The sequence below is a fragment of the Bubalus kerabau genome, chromosome 9 (genome assembly GCF_029407905.1).
Source record: "Bubalus kerabau isolate K-KA32 ecotype Philippines breed swamp buffalo chromosome 9, PCC_UOA_SB_1v2, whole genome shotgun sequence".
Taxonomy (NCBI): domain Eukaryota; kingdom Metazoa; phylum Chordata; class Mammalia; order Artiodactyla; family Bovidae; genus Bubalus; species Bubalus kerabau.
Genome location: NC_073632.1, coordinates 97,405,415 through 97,424,439, shown reverse-complemented (window position 1 = coordinate 97,424,439; position 19,025 = coordinate 97,405,415). Strand labels below are relative to the sequence as shown.

The window sequence follows — 19,025 nt, the reverse complement described above, 5'->3', positions numbered from 1 at the left end:
CTTCAGCGCTCAGCCTTCTTTACTGTCCAACTCTCACATATGTACATCACTACTGAAAAAAATCATAGCTCTGACTATATGGACCTTTGTTGGCAAAGTAATGTCTCCGCTTTTTAATAGGAAATCTAGGTTTGTCATAGCTTTCCTTCCAAGGAGAAAGTGTCTTTTAATTTCATGCCTGTAGTCACCACCAGCAGTGATTTTAGAGCCCAGGAAAATAAAATCTCTCAGTAGTTCCATCTTTTCCCTTTCTATTTGCCATGAAGTGATGAAACAAGGTGCCATTATCTTAGTTCTTTGAATGATGAGTTTTAAGCCATCTTTTTCACTCCCTCATTCACCCTCAACAAGAGTCTCTTGAGTTCCTCTTCACTTTCTGCCACTAGAGTGGTATCATCTGCATATCTGAGGTTGTTGATATTTCTCCTGGCAATCTTAATTCCATTTTGTGATTCATCCAGCCTAGCATTTCACATGATATACTCTGCACATAAGTTAAATAAACAGGACAACAATATACAGCTTTGTCGTACTCCTTTCCCAATTTTGAACCAGTCCATTGTTCCATGTCCAGTTTTAACTGTTGCTTTTTGACCTGCATACAGATTTCTCAGGAGACAGGTGAGGTGGTCTGGTATTCCCGTCTCTTTAAGAATTTTCCACAGTTTGTTATGATCCACACCATTAAAGGCTTTAATGTAGTCAATGAAGCAGAAGTAAATGTTTTTCTAGAATTCCCCTGATTTCTCTATGATCCAGCAGATGTTGGCAATTTGACCTCTGTTTCCTCTGCCTTTTCTAAACCCAGCTTGTACATCTGGAAGTTCTCAGTTCACATAATGCTGAAGCCCAGCTTGAAGGATTTTGAGCATAACCTTACTAGCATATAAAATGAGCACAATTGTTCAGTAGTTAGAACATTCTTTGGCACTGCCATTCTTTGAGATTAGAATGCAAACTGACCTTTTTCAGTCCTGTGGCCACTCATTGCTGAGTTTTCCAAATTTTCTTACATGTCAAATGCAGCATTTTTACAGCATTCTATTTTAGAAGTTTAAGTAGCTCAGCTGGAATTCCATCACCTCCACTAGCCTTGTTTGTAGTGATGCTTCCTAAGGCCCACTTGACTTCAGACTCCAGGATGTCTGGCTGTAGGTGAGCGACCACACCTTCATGGTTATCTGGGTTATTAAGATCTTTTTTGTAAATTTCTTCTGTGTATTCTTACCACCTCTTCTTAAGCTCTTTTGTTTTTGTTAGGTCCATACCATTTCTGTCCTTTATTGTGCCCATCCATGCATGAAATGTTGCCTTGATATCTCCGATTTTCTAGAAGAGATCGCTAGTTTCCTTTTCTATTGTTTTCCTCTACTTCTTTGCACTGTTCATTTAAGAAGGCCTTCTTATCTCTCCTTGCTATTCTCTAGGACTCTGCATTCAGTTGGGTATATCTTTCCCTTTCTCCCTTACCTTTCACTTCTCTTTTTTTTCAGCTATTTGTAAGGCCTCCACTTTGCTTTGCATTTCTTTTTCTTTGCATTTTGGTCACCTCCTTTACAATGTCACGAACCTCTGTCCATAGTTCTTCAGGCACTCTTTCTGTCAGATCCCATCCCTTGAATCTATTTGTTGCCTCCACTGTATAATCATAAGGAATTTGATTTAGGTCATACCTGAATCACATAGTGGTTTTTCCTACTTTCTCCAATTTAAGCCTGAATTTTACAATAAGGAGCTGAGCCACAGTCAGCTCCGGGTCTTGTTCTTGCTGACTATATAGAATTTCTCCATCTTTAACTGCAAAGAATATAGTCAGTCTCATTTTGGTATTGACCATCTGGTGATGTCCATGTGTAGAGACATCTCTTGTATTGTTGGAAGAGGATGTTTGCTATGACCAATGTGTTCTCTTGGCAAAACTCTGTTAGCCTTTGCCCTGCTTCATTTTGTACTCCAAGACCAAACTTGCCTGTTAATCCAGGTATCTTTGACTTCCTACTTTTGCATTCCAATCCCCTATGAAGAAAACGATGTTGTTTTTGGTGTCATTCTAAAAGATCTTGTAGGTCTTCATAGAACCAGTCAACTTAAGCTTCTTCAGCATTTGTGTTTGGGGTACAGACTTGGATTACTTGTGATACTGAATGATTTGCCTTGGAACCAAACTGAAATCATTCTGTTGTTTTTGAGATTGCACCCAAGCACTGAATTTTGGACTCTTTTTGTTGACTACGAGGGCCACATCATTTTTTCTAGGGAATTCTTGCCCATAGCAGAGAAGGCAATGGCACCCCAGTCCAGTACTTTTGCCTGGAAAATCCCATGGACAGAGGAGCCTGGTAGGCTGCAGTCCATGGGGTCGCGACAAGTCAGACACAACTGAGCGACTTCACTTTCATTTTTCTTTTTCCTGCATTGGAGAAGGAAATGGCAACCTACTCCAGTGTTCTTGCCTGGAGAATCCCAGGGACGGGGGAGCCTGGTGGGCTGCCCGTCTATGGGGTCGCACAGAGTTGGACACAACTGAAGTGACTTAGCAGCAGCAGCAGCTTGCCCATAGTAATAGATGTAATGGTCATCTGAATTAAATTCGCCTGTTCCCATCCATTTTAGTTTACTGATTCCTAAGAATTCGATGTTCACTCTTGCCATCTCCTGCTTGATCATGTCTACTTTATCATAATTCATGGATCTCAAAAACAGGAAAAAAAATACAATTTTTAAAAACTATGAAATGCCCCCTGTATACAAAAGTGTATGAAGTATTAATAGTTCCTCTGCATATTGCTACATGGCAGAAGCTGGCAAACTCTCAGGACTGGATTACTAAATGACTAATATTCGAGGCTTTGTGGGCTGAACAGCCTCTGACAAAGCCCTCTGCCAATAAATCCCAAAAGCAGCCTTAGGCAGTGTGTAGAGAAACACAATAGATTTCAGTAATATCTTATTACCAAAGCAGGTAGCCAGGCATAGTTTCCAGACACCCCTCTGGGGATATAAAGATGAAAAAGAAAATGATTCCCCAAACATAAGAGTGATAAAGCAAGGATACAGGGCTCCTCACCTGAGAGCCTCCCCTCTTCTGTTTCATCTTCCTGCTCTCTCTCTCTCTGGACCAGCCAGCTCCTAATTCTTCTTCATGTTCTTCCTTTTCTCCAGATTAGATCAAACCCTTCTTATCTAGGCTTTCTGCACACAGTCCGTAGCAGTTCCCTTGTTTATAATAAATATCCCATTTTGAAGATTATTGGAAGTTTCTTTCCTGTGTTGAAATGTCAGTGTATCAAACTTGATGACCACAGTAACCCCAGAACCTAATGTAGTTCTTTGCATATAGTAGTCCCTCCAGTATTTTGCTGAGCTTCTCAGCCTGAGACACAGCATGTGAAAAGTACCCTACATACAGATAGTAATATAGCAGAGCCTGGGCTTGGGGCTTCACTTGCCTGAATTATAAAATGTTTCTGCTTCACCTGCACTGTGATATTTGATGAATTACTCATCCTCTCAGTACTTCAATTATATGGTGTAAAAGGCTATCAGGAGGATTAAATGAGGTGGTACCTGTAAACCACTTAGCACAGTGAAGCGCTCAGTCAATAAACGTCAGCTCTCATCCTAGAGGGAGTTTAGAGGCTCATGGAGAATAAGGAGGGTTTTGCAAAGTTGAAGCAGCTGCCCCCACTAGGGATTTCAGTCCAGTGGGAGCTCTGCCCAAACTAGAAGAAAAAGAAAAAGTAATTCTTGGAATTTGTGGCTGGTATTACCTCATGGTGATCCATTCAGAAAAGTCAAGCCAGAATTGGAAATGCTTTGATGCAGCAAGCTCAGAAATGACACCATCCTAGTTGGTGGCTCAGAGGGTAAAGCGTCTGCCTACAATATGGGAGACCCGGATTCGATCCCTGAGTCGGGAAGATCCCCTGGAGAAGGAAATAGCAACCCACTCCAGTACTCTTGCCTGGAAAATCCCATGGACTGAGAGGCCTGGTAGGCTACAGTCCATGGGGCTTCAAAGAGTTGGACACGACTGAGCGACTTCACTTTCAATTAGCTTTAGTTCACCTTGCTCTGGCTGTGTGACCTAGGGCTTACTGTATAACCTCTCTGAGTCCCGGATTCCTTATTTTCAAAGTGTTCATTAAAAATAACTGCTGCTTCTCCAGTGAGACAACACCGGGGAAAGGATCATGTATACTATCATATACTATATGTGCCAATCTTATTCTTTTAGATCATTCCATAGTTTTATATAATGTGATTTATCTAATATTTTCCCTACTGATGAAAATCTATATTATTGTCATTTTTTGCTACTACAATAATCGTGTCTGTATAGCCTTGCCTTATATTTAGTTCGTTGGAATAAATATATTGTGCTAAGAACAGTGAACATGGAAAAAAAATTAACCCATGGAATAATGCAAATATAGTAAAAGGGAATTAATCAGTCTTTTTTAATGTTGGTAGTAATCAACAAAAAACAAATTTACCTTCTATTATGGAATTACAACCAATATTTTCCGTCTTGATGAAAATAATATATCAGTGAAGTGATTTTTTTATAAAGAATAAAAATATTATATCTTTAATAGCATTTTAAAAATAATTTTATTTTTAACGAAGTTTTCTGGATTTTTTTTTAATATAAAAATTCAGGTTTGTTTCTTTTATAGAGAAAATATATTACTATTTTAAAAGCAATCAATTCATATAACCAGAACCAAGTGCTTTGTTTTGTTTTAGTTAAAATTCATCATATTGGCTTTAAAAAAAAGCTTAGCAAATGTTTATTGCCCATTTATTTATTCATAAGTCATTTGTGCGTATGTACTTTAAAATCCTCAAAGGATTTAAAGCAGGCAGCGTTGGTCACATTTCTTTTTTTAATTACCAGTAATGAATCACTTGGGAGCTTATTTTCTTTAAAAGCTTAAGTTATGAAGTTTATATTGAATCAGTGCAGAAAATTTAGAAATTCTTGCAATTCCATCCCCCCTCCCCAAGTTAACTGAAATTCCACAAAGCAAATGAACATATTTTTTTAATTACCTTACAATGAACATATTATTTTTGTCACTTTATATCATTATTTTTAAAAGGACAAAGGTTGAGCCAAGTGGAGAATAGTATGTCTTCATTCCTTTTCCTGCTCATATTGTCTATTCAAAGGTGAAGACCAGTCACTTTTCAGCAGAATTTCTTGCCCATCCCATCTTCCCAAACAACCCCTTAAACTCCTACTTACATCACTTAGCTGGCAAGCAAACTGAAGAAAAATAGAAGTTGCTCCTTTTTGCTACTACAGTTTGCTGTACTTGTGGCTGTTTTGCTTGTTTGTGTTTGGGTCATTTGCCTTTTCAAATATCTTTTCCAACTTAACAGACTGCCTGCTAGAAAAGGTGGAAGGTCCTTCCAGAATGGCAGTGTGTCTGCAGCCAGTCTTATTTCTGCTCCCTTCTTTCTTTAGACCTGGAGCCTCCCCCTCCTTCCAGATTACCCTGAGCCTTTCCCCTTCTTACCCTCGTGGCCTACATTCCAGGAGATCAAGCCTGGCACATGTTAATGAATGTAGGTTTTATTTAGAAGCATGACCACTTGTCACTCACTGCTCAGTGTCATATTATCAGGCAGAGACTTACCAACATTTGTCTGGAGGGAGCCTTTTCATACTTCATACACAGACCAGGGAAACTTTCATCCCCGCGCAAGATTCAGCCTTTTGCTCTGCAAAGCTGACTTTTGCAAGTGGATACTTCATGGTGGTGGCGGAAGATTCTTGTGGCCCGAGGATGGCAGACGACGGCTGTGCGGATGCAGACCTCCCGGACTGTAACTGCGATGTCGCAAGGCAGGCACCTCCTTGAGTTGCTTCCCCTGGGCATAACTTTCTTGTTACGTGGGGGTGACAGGATGGAGGCTGGAGTTTTAATCCATAATTGTTTTTGCCAGTGTGAAGTGGGGCTGACTGGTGTTAGGAGGTTGTTGGACATGGACTCCTAAGAGTTATTTGTCGGTTTTTCTTGTCCCTCTGCTGGCCCGTGAAGCTAGATGGAAAGGTTAATGGGCTTTGTCATGGCTCGGCATCCAGTTGTCTCTGGATTAGAATCGTCACATGAGGGGTATGGTTACAGTAGAGAGTCTGAGACACAGGAAAGGGATTCAGAAAAAAGGTCCAGTGGAAAGATCCTGTCAGTCCGTCATCTGTTATTTAAAGGACGGCTGCTGCTAAAACTAAAATTCAGTCATGGCCAGTTCACAGCTTTGTAACCGAAAGTGTTCCCTTTATGAAATAAAATAATCTCTCATGTTTCAGCAGCCTGGAGGGTTGTGTGTGTGAGAGAAAGTCGTTTCTCTTTAGGTATGTCAGTAGGTTTTGGTCACTGACTAGTATAAAGGTTTTCAAACATATGTGCAAATGGGGAAATGCGTCTCTAAAATGGTAATTTAGTGCATAATGCAGATATTTACCTAATGACTTTTATTCAGTTAGAATAACATTACATCAGGAATTTTCACTTTATTTTTCAACATTTTTTTGGTACCATAACATCCCCCATATAAACCCCTATTGATGAATAGAATTTATTAATGGTACTTTTGGTTCTGATATATTGAGCACATGAATTTTTTTTTTGGTTTTGGTGTATGTATCTACTAAATTTGTCTGAAGGAAAATAGTGAGGTATATATGAAATGTGTATGTATATATGTGTATATGTGTGTATTCATGTGGCAATATTAAAAAGCCGTACAACTGAAATTGGTATTAGAACCCTTCTCAAGAAAGATCAAATACTCAGGAAGCACAGGAGACTCTGAAAGAGGAACCAGGTGCAGGGACTTACAGATAGACCAGGTTTGCTAAACTTATCCAGACAAATGACATCTGTAAACACTTATTTTGAATTATAATCCTGGATGCTACCAAAAAGAATGTTGCTCAAACTTCTTACAATGATAGATAAATAAAACTATTGTTGATACTTTAGTCAAAGTTGCCTTTAAAGAAATAATGGGAAAAAAAAAAAGTGGGACATTTCTCTGAAAAAAGAATGATCCCTGTCCCACCAATATCAACTGATGTATGATGATGTATGGGGACTTTATCCCCCACCTCCTCTCAGCTCCAATAGCACCCCTTCCCCCCACCCAACACTTGCACACACAATCTATTTTGCTATTTGTGGTAAAGTGCACTTTTTTAAAAATGGGAATGGAGACCCACTTAAGCGTTCACCCTCCCTGACTATACTAAGATTTACATATTCATTTGAAAGAGGAACTTGTCCTTAATGGACTATATGAACAAGCATTTCCATGTCACGATGCCCTTCACATACTGCACCAACTGCTCTGACTACTGGAACTCCTTCAATACTATACAGGATTACTGATCTGTAAATTATTTGGCTACTGTAGATAATATCCGGTGGAACAGTGTTTATTCATAGCCTTTGTGTCTTGGATCATTTTTGTAAGTGAATTTTGAACCAAGAAAATCAATTAATTTTTGTCCTTAACAAATATATCATTAGCAAATGATCTAGAAGAAAATTTAAGTATACATTTAATGTCAAATAAAATACGTTAACAAAATAAAAATATTTTAGTTAGAATACCAATTATTAATGTTTGCTTGCTTGCTTAGTCACTCATTCATGTCCGACTCTTTGTGACTGGTTAGACAGTAGCCCGCCAGACTCCTCTGTCCATGGGGTTTTTCAGGCAAGAATACTAGAATGGGTTGCCATTTCCTTCTCCAGGGGATCTTCCTGACTCAAAGATTGAACATGCATCTCCTGTGTCTTCCTGCATTGCAGGCAGATTCTTTACCCTCTGAGCCATCAGGGAAAGTAGATATTTAAATAAAACCCAGCTTTGTGCAAGGTACGGAGCTTAGTATGGCAGCCAAAAATGGAAAGAGAAAACTCAAAGTGGAAATTCACAGTTCTAGCTTTCCAGGGAATTTCCCATGGGAAGGGAGAACATGGGCATAAATAACAACAGAGAGTTTGAACAAGAGTAAGAAGGAAGCAGGCACTGAGTGAGGTACCTTTCAGTTCAGTTCAGTCGCTCAGTCATGTCCGGCTCTTTGTGACCCCATGAATCGCAGCACGCCAGGCCTCCCTGTACATCACCAACTCGAAGCCTTCAGCTCCACACAAAAGCCTGATGCTGTTGTAAGTTTATTGTAAAGCCCCATCCAAAGCATGGTCAGCATTCACATCCTACCAGATCTGAAGACAGGAAGCTGGTCCAGTGGGAGAGGTTCCTGGGAGGACATTCTTCACTGGGGTAAAACCAGGACACACATCTCAGATCAATGAGCCACTCTTCAGTCCTATTCCAGTGGCTTTATTGGTTGTAGACTGTCCTTTCCATATGGGACACTGAGGCAGGATGGCCAAGGTCATGTTAAACCCTAAGCCCGTGCCATGATCATTGTTGGTAGGATATGCACCCTGAACTTTATACCCAGTAGCTTCTCTAACTGACCTTCAGGTGAATTTTGTCTGACGTACGAGAGAAATGTGAGTGGGTTGTGTGTAAAAGTCCTTGGAATTATTGTTCAAGGCTAATGTTTTCAAATGCTCTCAAGACAGGTACAAATTATACTTAGAAGGCTAATTAGAGAAGTCTTATCTTGAATGGAATTGTAAGTCATGAGAAATACATTGTAATGCAAGTTTTCTGTTCCCTATCAATTGAATACATTGCAGAATATGAATATAATTTTTTTTTTTGCCAGTAAACAACTTAGTCTTTTATTTGCCCAAGGCCAGCTATTGCAGGCACTGAGGTCCCAAGACTTCCAGAAGGGATGGGGGTCGGGGGAGTCAGCCTGCCTCCCCGGTGCTGCCTGCCCCATCCTGCTTCCTGCAGGAGATGGGGGAGTAGAGAAAGTGCGCCCTTGCACCATCAAGTATCTCAATTGTGTGTGTGTGTGTCAGTCGCTCAGTCGTATCTGACTCTTGCGACCCCATGGACTGTAGCCCACCAGGCTCCTCTGTCCAAGGGATTCTCCAGGCAAGAGTACTGGAGAGGGTTGCCATTTCCTTCTCCATGAATATAATTTTTAAATACACATTTTTTTAAACAATGTAAGGTAACATAGCTTTACACACTGAAAATGTTATTCAAACATAAGGGGTTTTATTATAATTAATGAAATATAGGTACTATCAAGAACTGAGCATAGTGAAAATCCTTTTAAGCATTCAAAAAGGAAAAGTGAAGGTATCATGACTAGATTTTCATTTGCAAGAGAAACATTGATTTACAGAAAATGTTAACAGAAGTGATGATATCTATTCTAAGCAATTAAAAATGAATAAAAATTCTCAACATAGTTTGGTTATGAGAATTTCTTCAGAAAGGTGGCTCCTAACTAGAGAAGCCTATCAGATTTATCTGGAGAGTCATGGAAGTGAGGAGGTGGGGAGAGAGTTAGCTTTGGCCTGTGTGGCAGGAAAACACCCCTAAGTGATCAATTCTAGCTTGAGAATCCCTTCTTTACCATCTGGGAGTAATAGAATAGAGAGATTTGGTCGTTCTGAGTGAGGGTTATCCATCTTTGAGAACATTCTGTTGCAGATACCTACCTGAAACATATCATATCCCTAGAGTTGTTGTTGTTGCTGTTTTTTTGTTCTGCTCGGCATGCGGCATCTTAGCTTCCCAACCAGAGATCGAACTTGTGGCCCCTACAGTAGAATCAAGAGAATCTTAACCACTGTACTGCCAGAGAAATCCCTATCACATCTCTAGAGTTTTAAAAGACATACCGCTCTTGACATTTTTTCCAAGCAGATACTTCTTTGGTTGAGCCAGATTGATACCTTGGAAATGGAAGTATTTTGCTTATGTGCCATTTGTTTCTATTATAAGCAGTGTCAGTAAGGTGACCACATTTCCTGAACGAAAAAGTCTACAATATATTTTTAAAAAAGCTTATGGTCTAAAAGCAAAATTGAATTTCAAATAAGGGCTGCATCAGAAATCATTGATCATGTGCTCCCCTTCCCCATCCCCTTTCTTTTCAGAGCATTCCGTGTACATACATGCAGCCGTGTCAGCCCATCAACAGGGACTCAATAATGGTTTTTTGCTACTATTACTTGATATTAACAGAGTTGAAAAGTACTATCTGTGTTCCTCCCAAACTCCTGCTCACACTCTGCCCTCACTGGGAAATTCCTTTCAAAACTCATTTATTTATCCATGCCCTTGTACCCTTGACCCTGCCTCCTATTCATCCTTGCTCCATCATCTATATTCATGTATCATTTTCCACCTTTTTCTTCTGTCTTTGGCTTTTATCTCATGAGTTCCTTTTTCTCTGCCTAAAAACATTTTAAAGTGATTCCAGGCCTTCAACTGCATTAAACAGAACGAAAAATCAAATTTTTTCTTTTAGCCAGAGAATTCTACCTGTTTTGTACCATATTTACTCAACTCCCCTGCCTGCTTTCTTAAAATGATTAACAATCCTCTTTTATCATAAGGATTTCTGAAGCCAGATGCTGCCCGTGTTCTGGTTCCACGGTGCTTGCTAAACTACTCACCTGGGGCCAGCAGACCTCTTCTAATGGCTCTTTTTAGGCCTCATCATGCTGTCCTGCTCTGCCTTTGACTAAGCAGACCTGTGGTTCCACAATTTAGCAACACCTAAGGCTTGCTTCTTAAAAATGGAAATTCCCTGGCCATATCCCCTGAGGTTCTGGCTCCATAGGACAGTGTTGGGGTCTAGGGAGCTGCACTTTCCTGAGGGAAACCAGGTGAACTCTAATGAAGAGGGCATTTAGATCATATCCTGACCAACAGTTTCTTTTTTTAATTTTTTTCTTTTTTTTTTTTAATTTTAAGATAACTCTTAGTGACTCTAAAGTAATTTTGTAGCTAGTTTGTGGAACATAAAATTTGGAAACATGCAGACATATCCATTAACCTGCACACTAATAAATATTTATCATCTTTTAAGATCACTTTACTGTGGCACGCTGGGTTTCTAAACACCTGATAACTATGGCCTGACACTACTTTTTGTTTTTTAATTCTTCTTTTTTAATTAGTAAATTTACAATATTATGTTAGTTTCAAATGTAAAGTGATTCACTTACACTTATATATGACACTACTTAAAAATTATTTCTAATTGAGTGTACTTGATAATACAGCATTGTAATTCTAAGGTGTACAACGTGTTACTTTGATACATCGATAATTTATAATGTGGTGGCCATTGTATTTATCATATTTATCACAGTACGAAATTATAATATGCTCTTGTTATTTATATTCATTTTACTATGCATTCAATCCATGTGGCTTATTACTGCTCGTGACAAGTTTGTACCGTTAAATACCATCAGTCTTATTCCCGAGTCCACAAGTACTTTCTTGAAACTTTTCCCGCCTTTGCTACACTTACCTACTTCACCTCCTTCCTTTCTAATTATTTTTTCTTCGCCTATGATTCCTCCTCCTTTAACCTTTTAAAGTTCATTCTTCTTAGTCCACCCCCTTTCAGAATGAAACACGTCCTTTCATTGGGCTTCAACTCTATGCCACAGTATGTAAATCAGTGCAATACATTCTGTTGTCTTTTCTGGACCTAAGAATTATTATTTCCAGACTCATCATATCCTAAACTTTGTGCCCCATTAATCCCTAGAGCTTGCTCCTCATCATGTATCCTCTGAGGCACCAGCATCCATCTAATCATTCAATTGGAAAAGACATCATTTCTAGCTCTTTCTGTCTCACATCATGAGGATTTGTGAATTTAGCCATCCAGTCCTTGCCTCTAACCCCCACTGTTTGAAAGTAGGCTTTTGATGTAAACCACTTGAATTGTTTTATTTACTTCCTAAACGGACTCTTCCAACAGCCTTGCCTCAAACTTCTGCACTCAAAATCAGAACTAATCTTAACAGTCCTCCACAAATAGATCTTGGAAAAAGTTCTTATTAATCTTTAAAACTACAGACAAATGCATTATCATGTCACTATGGGAGTCTTATAATCTTATTCTCATCCACCCATCAGTCTTGTATCTTAGCACATCTCATCTCTTTTCCGCTTCTTTTCCCAGTTCTTTCACCCCTAATCTCCTGGGTGCCATGACACTGTTCGCCTTCAGAATCTCAAACTTTTCTTCTTTATGTTTCAGAAGCCAGAAGCATTCTGCTTGGCTTGTATCTGCCTCGCAAGATGCAGCTCACATATCATTTCTTCATTTTCTCTTTTTCATCAAAGTCTAAGCTCCTCAATGGCAAGGATGAAACTTTAATTGTCAGTGTTTACCTCGCACTATACATGTTTGTAGGAGGAATAAAGAAATGAACACGTGGTGGAGGAATAAAGAAATGAACACATGGTGAATGAATGAATAATTACTGAACATGGCAAGACAGAATTGATCACTCCTTATGTATTAGCCAGAAACCTGGTTCGTTTCTTTAGTTTCATTCTTACCATATTGTTATATTTCATTGCTTCCATGCCAGATTTCTGATCAGATTGTACATTTCATTAAGAAAATAATCAAATCATTTATTTTGTCTTTCTGGCACCTTACTTCTAAAGTGTTCACGTGTTATTGTTAGAGAAATGGCAATCTTAAAGAAACGAATTTGTACTCCTTCCTGGAAAGAATGGGAAACAGTGTTTTGTTTTGGTTGTTTTTTAGGCATGCCATGTAGTGAATACTGGGCTTCTTGTGGCAAAGCCATAAAGAATCAGGTTCAATCCTCGGGTTGGGAATATCCCCTGGAGTAGGAAGTGGCAACCCACTCCAGTATTCTTGCCTGGAAAATTCCATGGACAGAGGAGCCTGCTGGGCTACAGTCCAAGGGGTCGCAAAGAGTCGGACACAATTGAGCATGCATGCCGTCACCGCCAAAGTGAATAGTGGACCGAATTAGGCTCTGCAGGTAGAAGACTGGATAACAGTAGTTCTGGCACCTGCCTTCGGCCACTTGACAATCCAGTAGGCCCTTAGTTACCTTTGACATGATCTGGCATCATGAAAACTCAAATTGCATAAGTGCATGCAATAACTCACTGCTAGTGGATCTTAAGTGTGGTTTCTTCTTTGAACTAAGTTTCTGCTACAGTGTTGCTGAAACACATCCCAGTGGAGCCGAAGTGATCAGAACCATGGAGATGTGATCTGTTTAGTGACAAATTATTGGAAATGTTAACTTTTTCTCCCAGTTATTCTTGGTAGAAGTATACATTATATTATTTGTGAAAGTATGTAGTATAGATTATATTATTGATGAAGTCACAATTTCTGTGACAACCATGAGGTTTTTGTAACTGTTGTATCATTATAGTTGTGTTGAGGATAACCATGGCTGATATTCTTTTTAATGGTTCCCATGTACTGGCACCTTCGTTATTCACCTAATTTGAATCTCATAAATACTGTGACTTCTTCTCTATTTTATAGACAAGCAAACAGGGACACAGAAGGGCTATGCCACCGCCCACAATCACACAGACAGTAGGTGGCTGAACCAGGCTGGACTCTGGGTTTAGACCCAGCTCTGGCTTCTGTTCCTGAGGGAAGCATGAGTGAGGCCTCTCCCTGAAGTTGACACTCCTTTTCTGCCCACAGGGTAAAGAAGCTGAAGGAGACTCTGGTTGCAGTACAACAGCTGGATAAGAACATGAGCAGTCTGAGGACGTGGTTAGCCCACATCGAGTCAGAGCTGGCCAAACCCATCGTCTACGATTCCTGTGACTCAGAAGAAATACAGAAAAAGCTTAACGAGCAGCAGGTAAAGTGTAAAACAATACAAGGAAAGAATCAATAGGTTCTTGAAAATTGGTCCTCCTGGGCAGAATAGAGACATGAATGTGAGATGGTGAATTGGGATGGGAAATCTGGAAGAAGCTGGGCAGGATTGGTGAGAAAGGGGAGGCAGTGGCTAGACAGGTGTTTGGGGCAAATACATTCCATCTCCTCACAGAGTTGACTCTTTTTTTTAAAAAAAATATTTATTTACTTCTGGGTCTTAGTTGCAGCGTGTGGAACCTTTAGTTGTAACATGTGGGATCTAGTTCCCTGACCAGGGATCGAAGCCAGGCCCCCCTGCACACAGAGTTTTAGCCACTAGAAAACCAGGGAAGTCCTCACAAAGTTGACTCTTAAGTAGATCTACCATCATAGGGTTAATGTCACGGGTCCTCCAAGAAGCCATCCTAAGGTGGAAGCTTGGATTGAGCTGCAGTGATATATCCAGAACAGTGCTAACAGTTTTGTTTATTTATTTGTGAGTCACTAACCCGCAGCCATAGTCTTAGGAGCCCTTTTCTATGTTCTGCACACAGTGTTTTTGAGAGAGATCACAGTGCATACTTATCGAGTTTCTAGAATCTAAATAATTTAATTTTGCAAGGAGGATTGCATGACCTACAGACCAGACTATAACGTCATCTTCACGTGTGTAGCAAACACAGCACCATACCCAACCCAACAAAGCAAAAGAGGGTGACCCTGAAAAATACATGCAGAACGGATTTTCACTTCCCACTCTCCTTGCTGATTCTTATACACCATAGTAGACTCCAGCTGTCAGTAATCAACGCCATACATCCCCCATAAGATGTATTGCTATTTCATGCTTTTAAATTATCTTTGAAAATTCTACGGATCTCAGTTATTTCCATTACATTAAGCCATTTTATTCAAGTTCCTTAATTTTACAAAATGTATAAACAGACCTATTTCTTCAGTCCTATGAAATGTTTTATGTACTTTATTTTATAAACCATTTAAACCAAAGAGAATAGATATTAAAATACAGTTTTTAGGAGTTGGGGTTACTTTGATATTTAAATTAGCATTTCTTTTGTAAGAAATTGTTAGCAGGATATTTTGCACTTGTTGTAAGAATAAAACCCTCTGAAGGACTCTGATGAGTAACTCTGGGGGTTGTGGTTTGCCTCAAGTTTTTCCCACATTTTCCTGGAGAACATGGTAATGATATGGACAAGTGATAAGAGTTAAAATGCTAGTGGCCAGTATTGTGATTTAGAAATGTAAGAAAACCAAAACAGTATCTAGTTAAAAATGGTAAATTGATGATATGCATTTACAGTTCTACCTGTTACTAAAACCCCAATAAAATGATAGTAAAGGGGATAAAAGGTCAAAACCCTAAACAGCAAAAAAAAAAAACAGAAGATAATAGAGCTGACAGACATCCAAGAGAATTTGGAAGATGAATAATAGATAAACAGCGATGGTGCTAGCAGAATGGAGGAGGAAGACAGCTGCTTCCTGCTGCAGACGGAGTTCCCAGAAGTCTCGCTCAGGAAGTGGAAGCCCAGAATCAAGTCTGCTGGGCTTTAAAGGGAAGATTGCTCGAAGGTCAGAAAAAGGAGTGGTTCAGTGAGCAGATCCCACCTAAGCCCAGCTAGTCAGGCAAACCAGAGGGACCTTTAATTTGATAATACAGAATGCCGTCATTGCTTGAACCACTCTATTAAGAAAAGATGGAATAAGTGGAAGACTATACCAAATGGTCTGACTCCCACCACACTGCATCCAGTTAAGCCTGCAGCCAGGATTCGTGCAAGAGTTTCAAAATCCAATTCAGTTATGCTGTAAAAGCCCTCTCCCTCTCCAAAATAAAGTGGAAAGGAAAAAATGATCAAAGGAGTAAAGCAGGAAAAAAATTCCCAAAATGAAAACTAAACACTTCTAGAGCACAAACCCTACAAGCGCCCTGGAAAATCAACACAAAGCAAAGCTATTACAAAACTTCAGAAGATGGTGGATAAAGAGATTTTAAGGTTTCCAAGATGAAAAAGTTTGATTTCTCCAAAACCATGATGGCAGCCAGTATACAATGGCAGAATGCCTTCTAAAAGTTAGAAGATAGTTTATGATTTAGAATATTATATCTGCCACTTAATATATAAAATAGCCTTCTCTGCATACATTCACAAAATCTAATGAAGGATATGCTATGTATAGTGAAATGAGAGGAAAAATAATATTCAGGAGAGAAAGAAGGAAATCCCCAGGGTGATGGTAAAGGAAAGTCCCAGATGACAGTGGTTCTGTCGTCTAGCAAGAACCTGTCCAGACAGGAGTAGGGAGTCTGTGCGCCTAAAAGGGACGTCTCCAAGGAAGAAAACAGCTGAACTAGGGGACCTGATGGGCTTAACCATACTGGAAGGAGTTGTTTTTTTTTAATTATTTTGTATTGGGATATAGCTGATTAACAATGTGATCGTTTCAGATGAACAGCAAAGGGACTCAGTGATACTTACACATGCATTCACTCTCCCCCAAACTCCTCTCCCATCCAAGCTGCCACATAATATTGAGCAGAGTTTCCGTAGGTCCTTGTTGGTTACCCATTTTAAATATAGTAGTATGTACATGTCCATCCCAAACTCCCTACCTCCCATCTTCCCATCCTTCCCCCTGGCAATGAGGAATTCTTGGAAGGAGCTTTATTAGCACCATAAGAGAAAGAATGCAATGTAAATTAGCAATACAAATTCTAAAGAGAAAAAGAGAGCAAGGGAAAGAGAGAGAGAGAAATGAAGAACTATTGATTTTAGAAAACAAAAAGTTGTATAAGAAAAGAAATATAACCATAGCGTATTTTGTAGCTCAAGTGTGAAAAATATTAAAGAACTGTAATCTTGCAAAGAAATGATTATTGCGTTAGCTATAAGAGGTGCTAAACCAATAATTGGAGCCTGGTGAGTCATGTAGAAGTTTATTCCTTCCCTACTCTAGACTCACTGATAATGTCTAACGTTTAAAAATCAAGAAATACTAATATAAACATGTTACTTAGAAAAACAGAAATAAAAACCAGAAAACTGAGCTACAGGAGATGGAAATGGTTATTTCTGGTGAAGAATCTGATGTGAAAAGGGCATTACTTAATTAAAGGATCAGTAGATTTTTAATATATTAATAAATGTTCATATAGACTTCTAAAGTTTAAAGGCAAAAAGATAAACAACTGTACACTAACAGTTAAAAGTAAAGACTTTCTGGATTCAAATATTGGCCTTACCACTTTTTTGTGTGACTTGGAGCAAAGCAATGAACTCTTTTAACCCACAACTTCCTTACAGATAGGATGCTAAGAATCAGAGTACATGACTCACAGTGTTATTACCGAAGTTAGCAAGAAAGGCACTTAGCACAATGTCCAGCACAAAGTGGGTGCTTAGCAGATTTTACTTTAATCATATTTACTAGTTTCCTTTATGGAAAATATTTGACCATAGATTTTGTTAAAAAAAAAAAATGTATGTATAGCATATTGGATCCATGCTTTAAAAAAACAGAAAAAGTAATCTGTCTCCAAAGGGGAAAAATTCTGACAAATATTTAAATGAACAGATTTTCTTCCATTTTCCTATGTGGAGTTTCTGTATGTCTGTCTTGCCAATGTACTTAATTCTTACTGCCAATGTACTTACAAATTTAATTGGGCAGAAGTATATAAGGCTTGAGGTGGCTTCAGAGGATGTTTTGTCAGATTTCTCTGTGTTATAAATGAAAAATAATGAATCCGGAGACACTGTGGGGCAATTGGAGACCGTTACCAATGGAAGTTAAAGCTGAGACTAAAATTGTGATCTGTGTTTGGTTTCTTATATAATTATAAAATTCCTCAAGCTTTATTTTTTAATGTTGATTTGAACAAAAACTTTTGAGCAGAAGCACATGGAGACTTTTCTCCAATAGTTACTGTGGGAACCTGGCCAAGCACCTGGAAGTAAATCTCATCAAACTATGGAGGGCCCCCATGACTGGGTTGATCAGAGGTGTCAACGCTGGGCCTCCAGCCATGTGTCAGAGTCTGGGTTTCACACACCGGTGCTGGATTCCATTCTTGAATCTCTGCTCTGAGATAGACTCTAAAGCATATAGAGGAGTGATGTTATCAAGATGGTGGCCTAAGCCATTCCTGACTTAAGTCCCCATCACAAGAAGACCAACAAGCAACCATCCATAGACAGAGCACCACTGTGAGAACTCCAGAACCCAGGCTGAGGCTGTGGCACCCCCTGGACCACAGAGACTGGGAAGGCCCACATTAGAAGACGATAGGAGTGGCTGCACTCTGCCCCCATCACCCTCCCCAGGCTGGCACAGCCCTGTACCAAGGGGACCGCCCAGGCCTGTGGTTTTTCCAGTGGGAAAAGAGAAGCCCAGGTGGACATCCAGCTCCCCCAGGACTGTGTGATGCTTCCCAGGAGGCCCAGTGGGGTCTCACTTCACAGGGAGGAAATCTGTAGGGCCCATCTGCAGGGGATCTGATAAGATGGAGAAGGCATGGGGGCTTACAGCACCCACACTCAGCTCTCGGTGGAACTGCATTCCTGCTTGCAGCTGCACCCAAAGAGAGATCCTAGCCAGCGCCTCTGCTCATCAGCAGAGCCCAGCCAGTGGCCCTGTCTAGCCTGCAGACTCACTTGGCAGCTGTACCTGATTTGGGTCCCCAGACAACTGGCCTTGATCTTTCTCGGCCTGGGCAGGGAGGCAGATGCCCAGCCCCTCCCAACAGCTGAACACTGTCTCCACCCGACCCCACCGGGAAGCCTGGCCAGAGAACCCAGGCAGCCATGGAGCCCATCCAACAGCCCTGCTTGGGCAGGAAGCCAAGCCAGTAGCCCTACCAACTGTTGGGCATAGCCTCTGGCCTTGCATAGCCAGGGAGCCTGAACAGTGACCCTGGACAGCCTCAGCCCAACCTACAAAATCCCTACTCAGTGGTGGAGTCCAACTGAGGGCCTAGTCTGATTGCTCAACACAGCCTGAAACCTAAGCTACGGCCCCACCCAACAAAGGCTTTCTTGTCAAGAAAGCCTAGACAACAACCCAGCTTGACCATGAAATATAGTCTCTAGACCCACTCACTGTGGGATTCAGCTGGAGGGCTCTCTTAACCAGAGAGTCTGGCCAGTAATCTTGCCCAACAGGGGAGCACAGCCAGGGGCCTACCTGATGGCAAAGCCTTGTTTATGGC

The 19,025-nt window shown here is 40.2% G+C and overlaps 1 protein-coding gene across 16 annotated transcripts in view; it reads left to right on the top strand.

Moving 5' to 3' along the window:
• SYNE1 (spectrin repeat containing nuclear envelope protein 1) overlaps window positions 1-19,025 on the top strand; it is a 495,794-nt gene that overhangs the window by 428,698 nt on the left and 48,071 nt on the right. For 15 of the 16 annotated variants that reach the window (XM_055536003.1, XM_055535999.1, XM_055535996.1 and 12 more), the window contains one exon: window positions 13,631-13,793. In XM_055536003.1, coding sequence (XP_055391978.1) covers window positions 13,631-13,793 — 163 coding nt within the window. Of the gene's footprint in view, window positions 1-5,352; window positions 5,855-13,630; window positions 13,794-19,025 lie in introns of those variants that run through there. The other variant, XM_055536011.1, reaches the window with a different exon arrangement.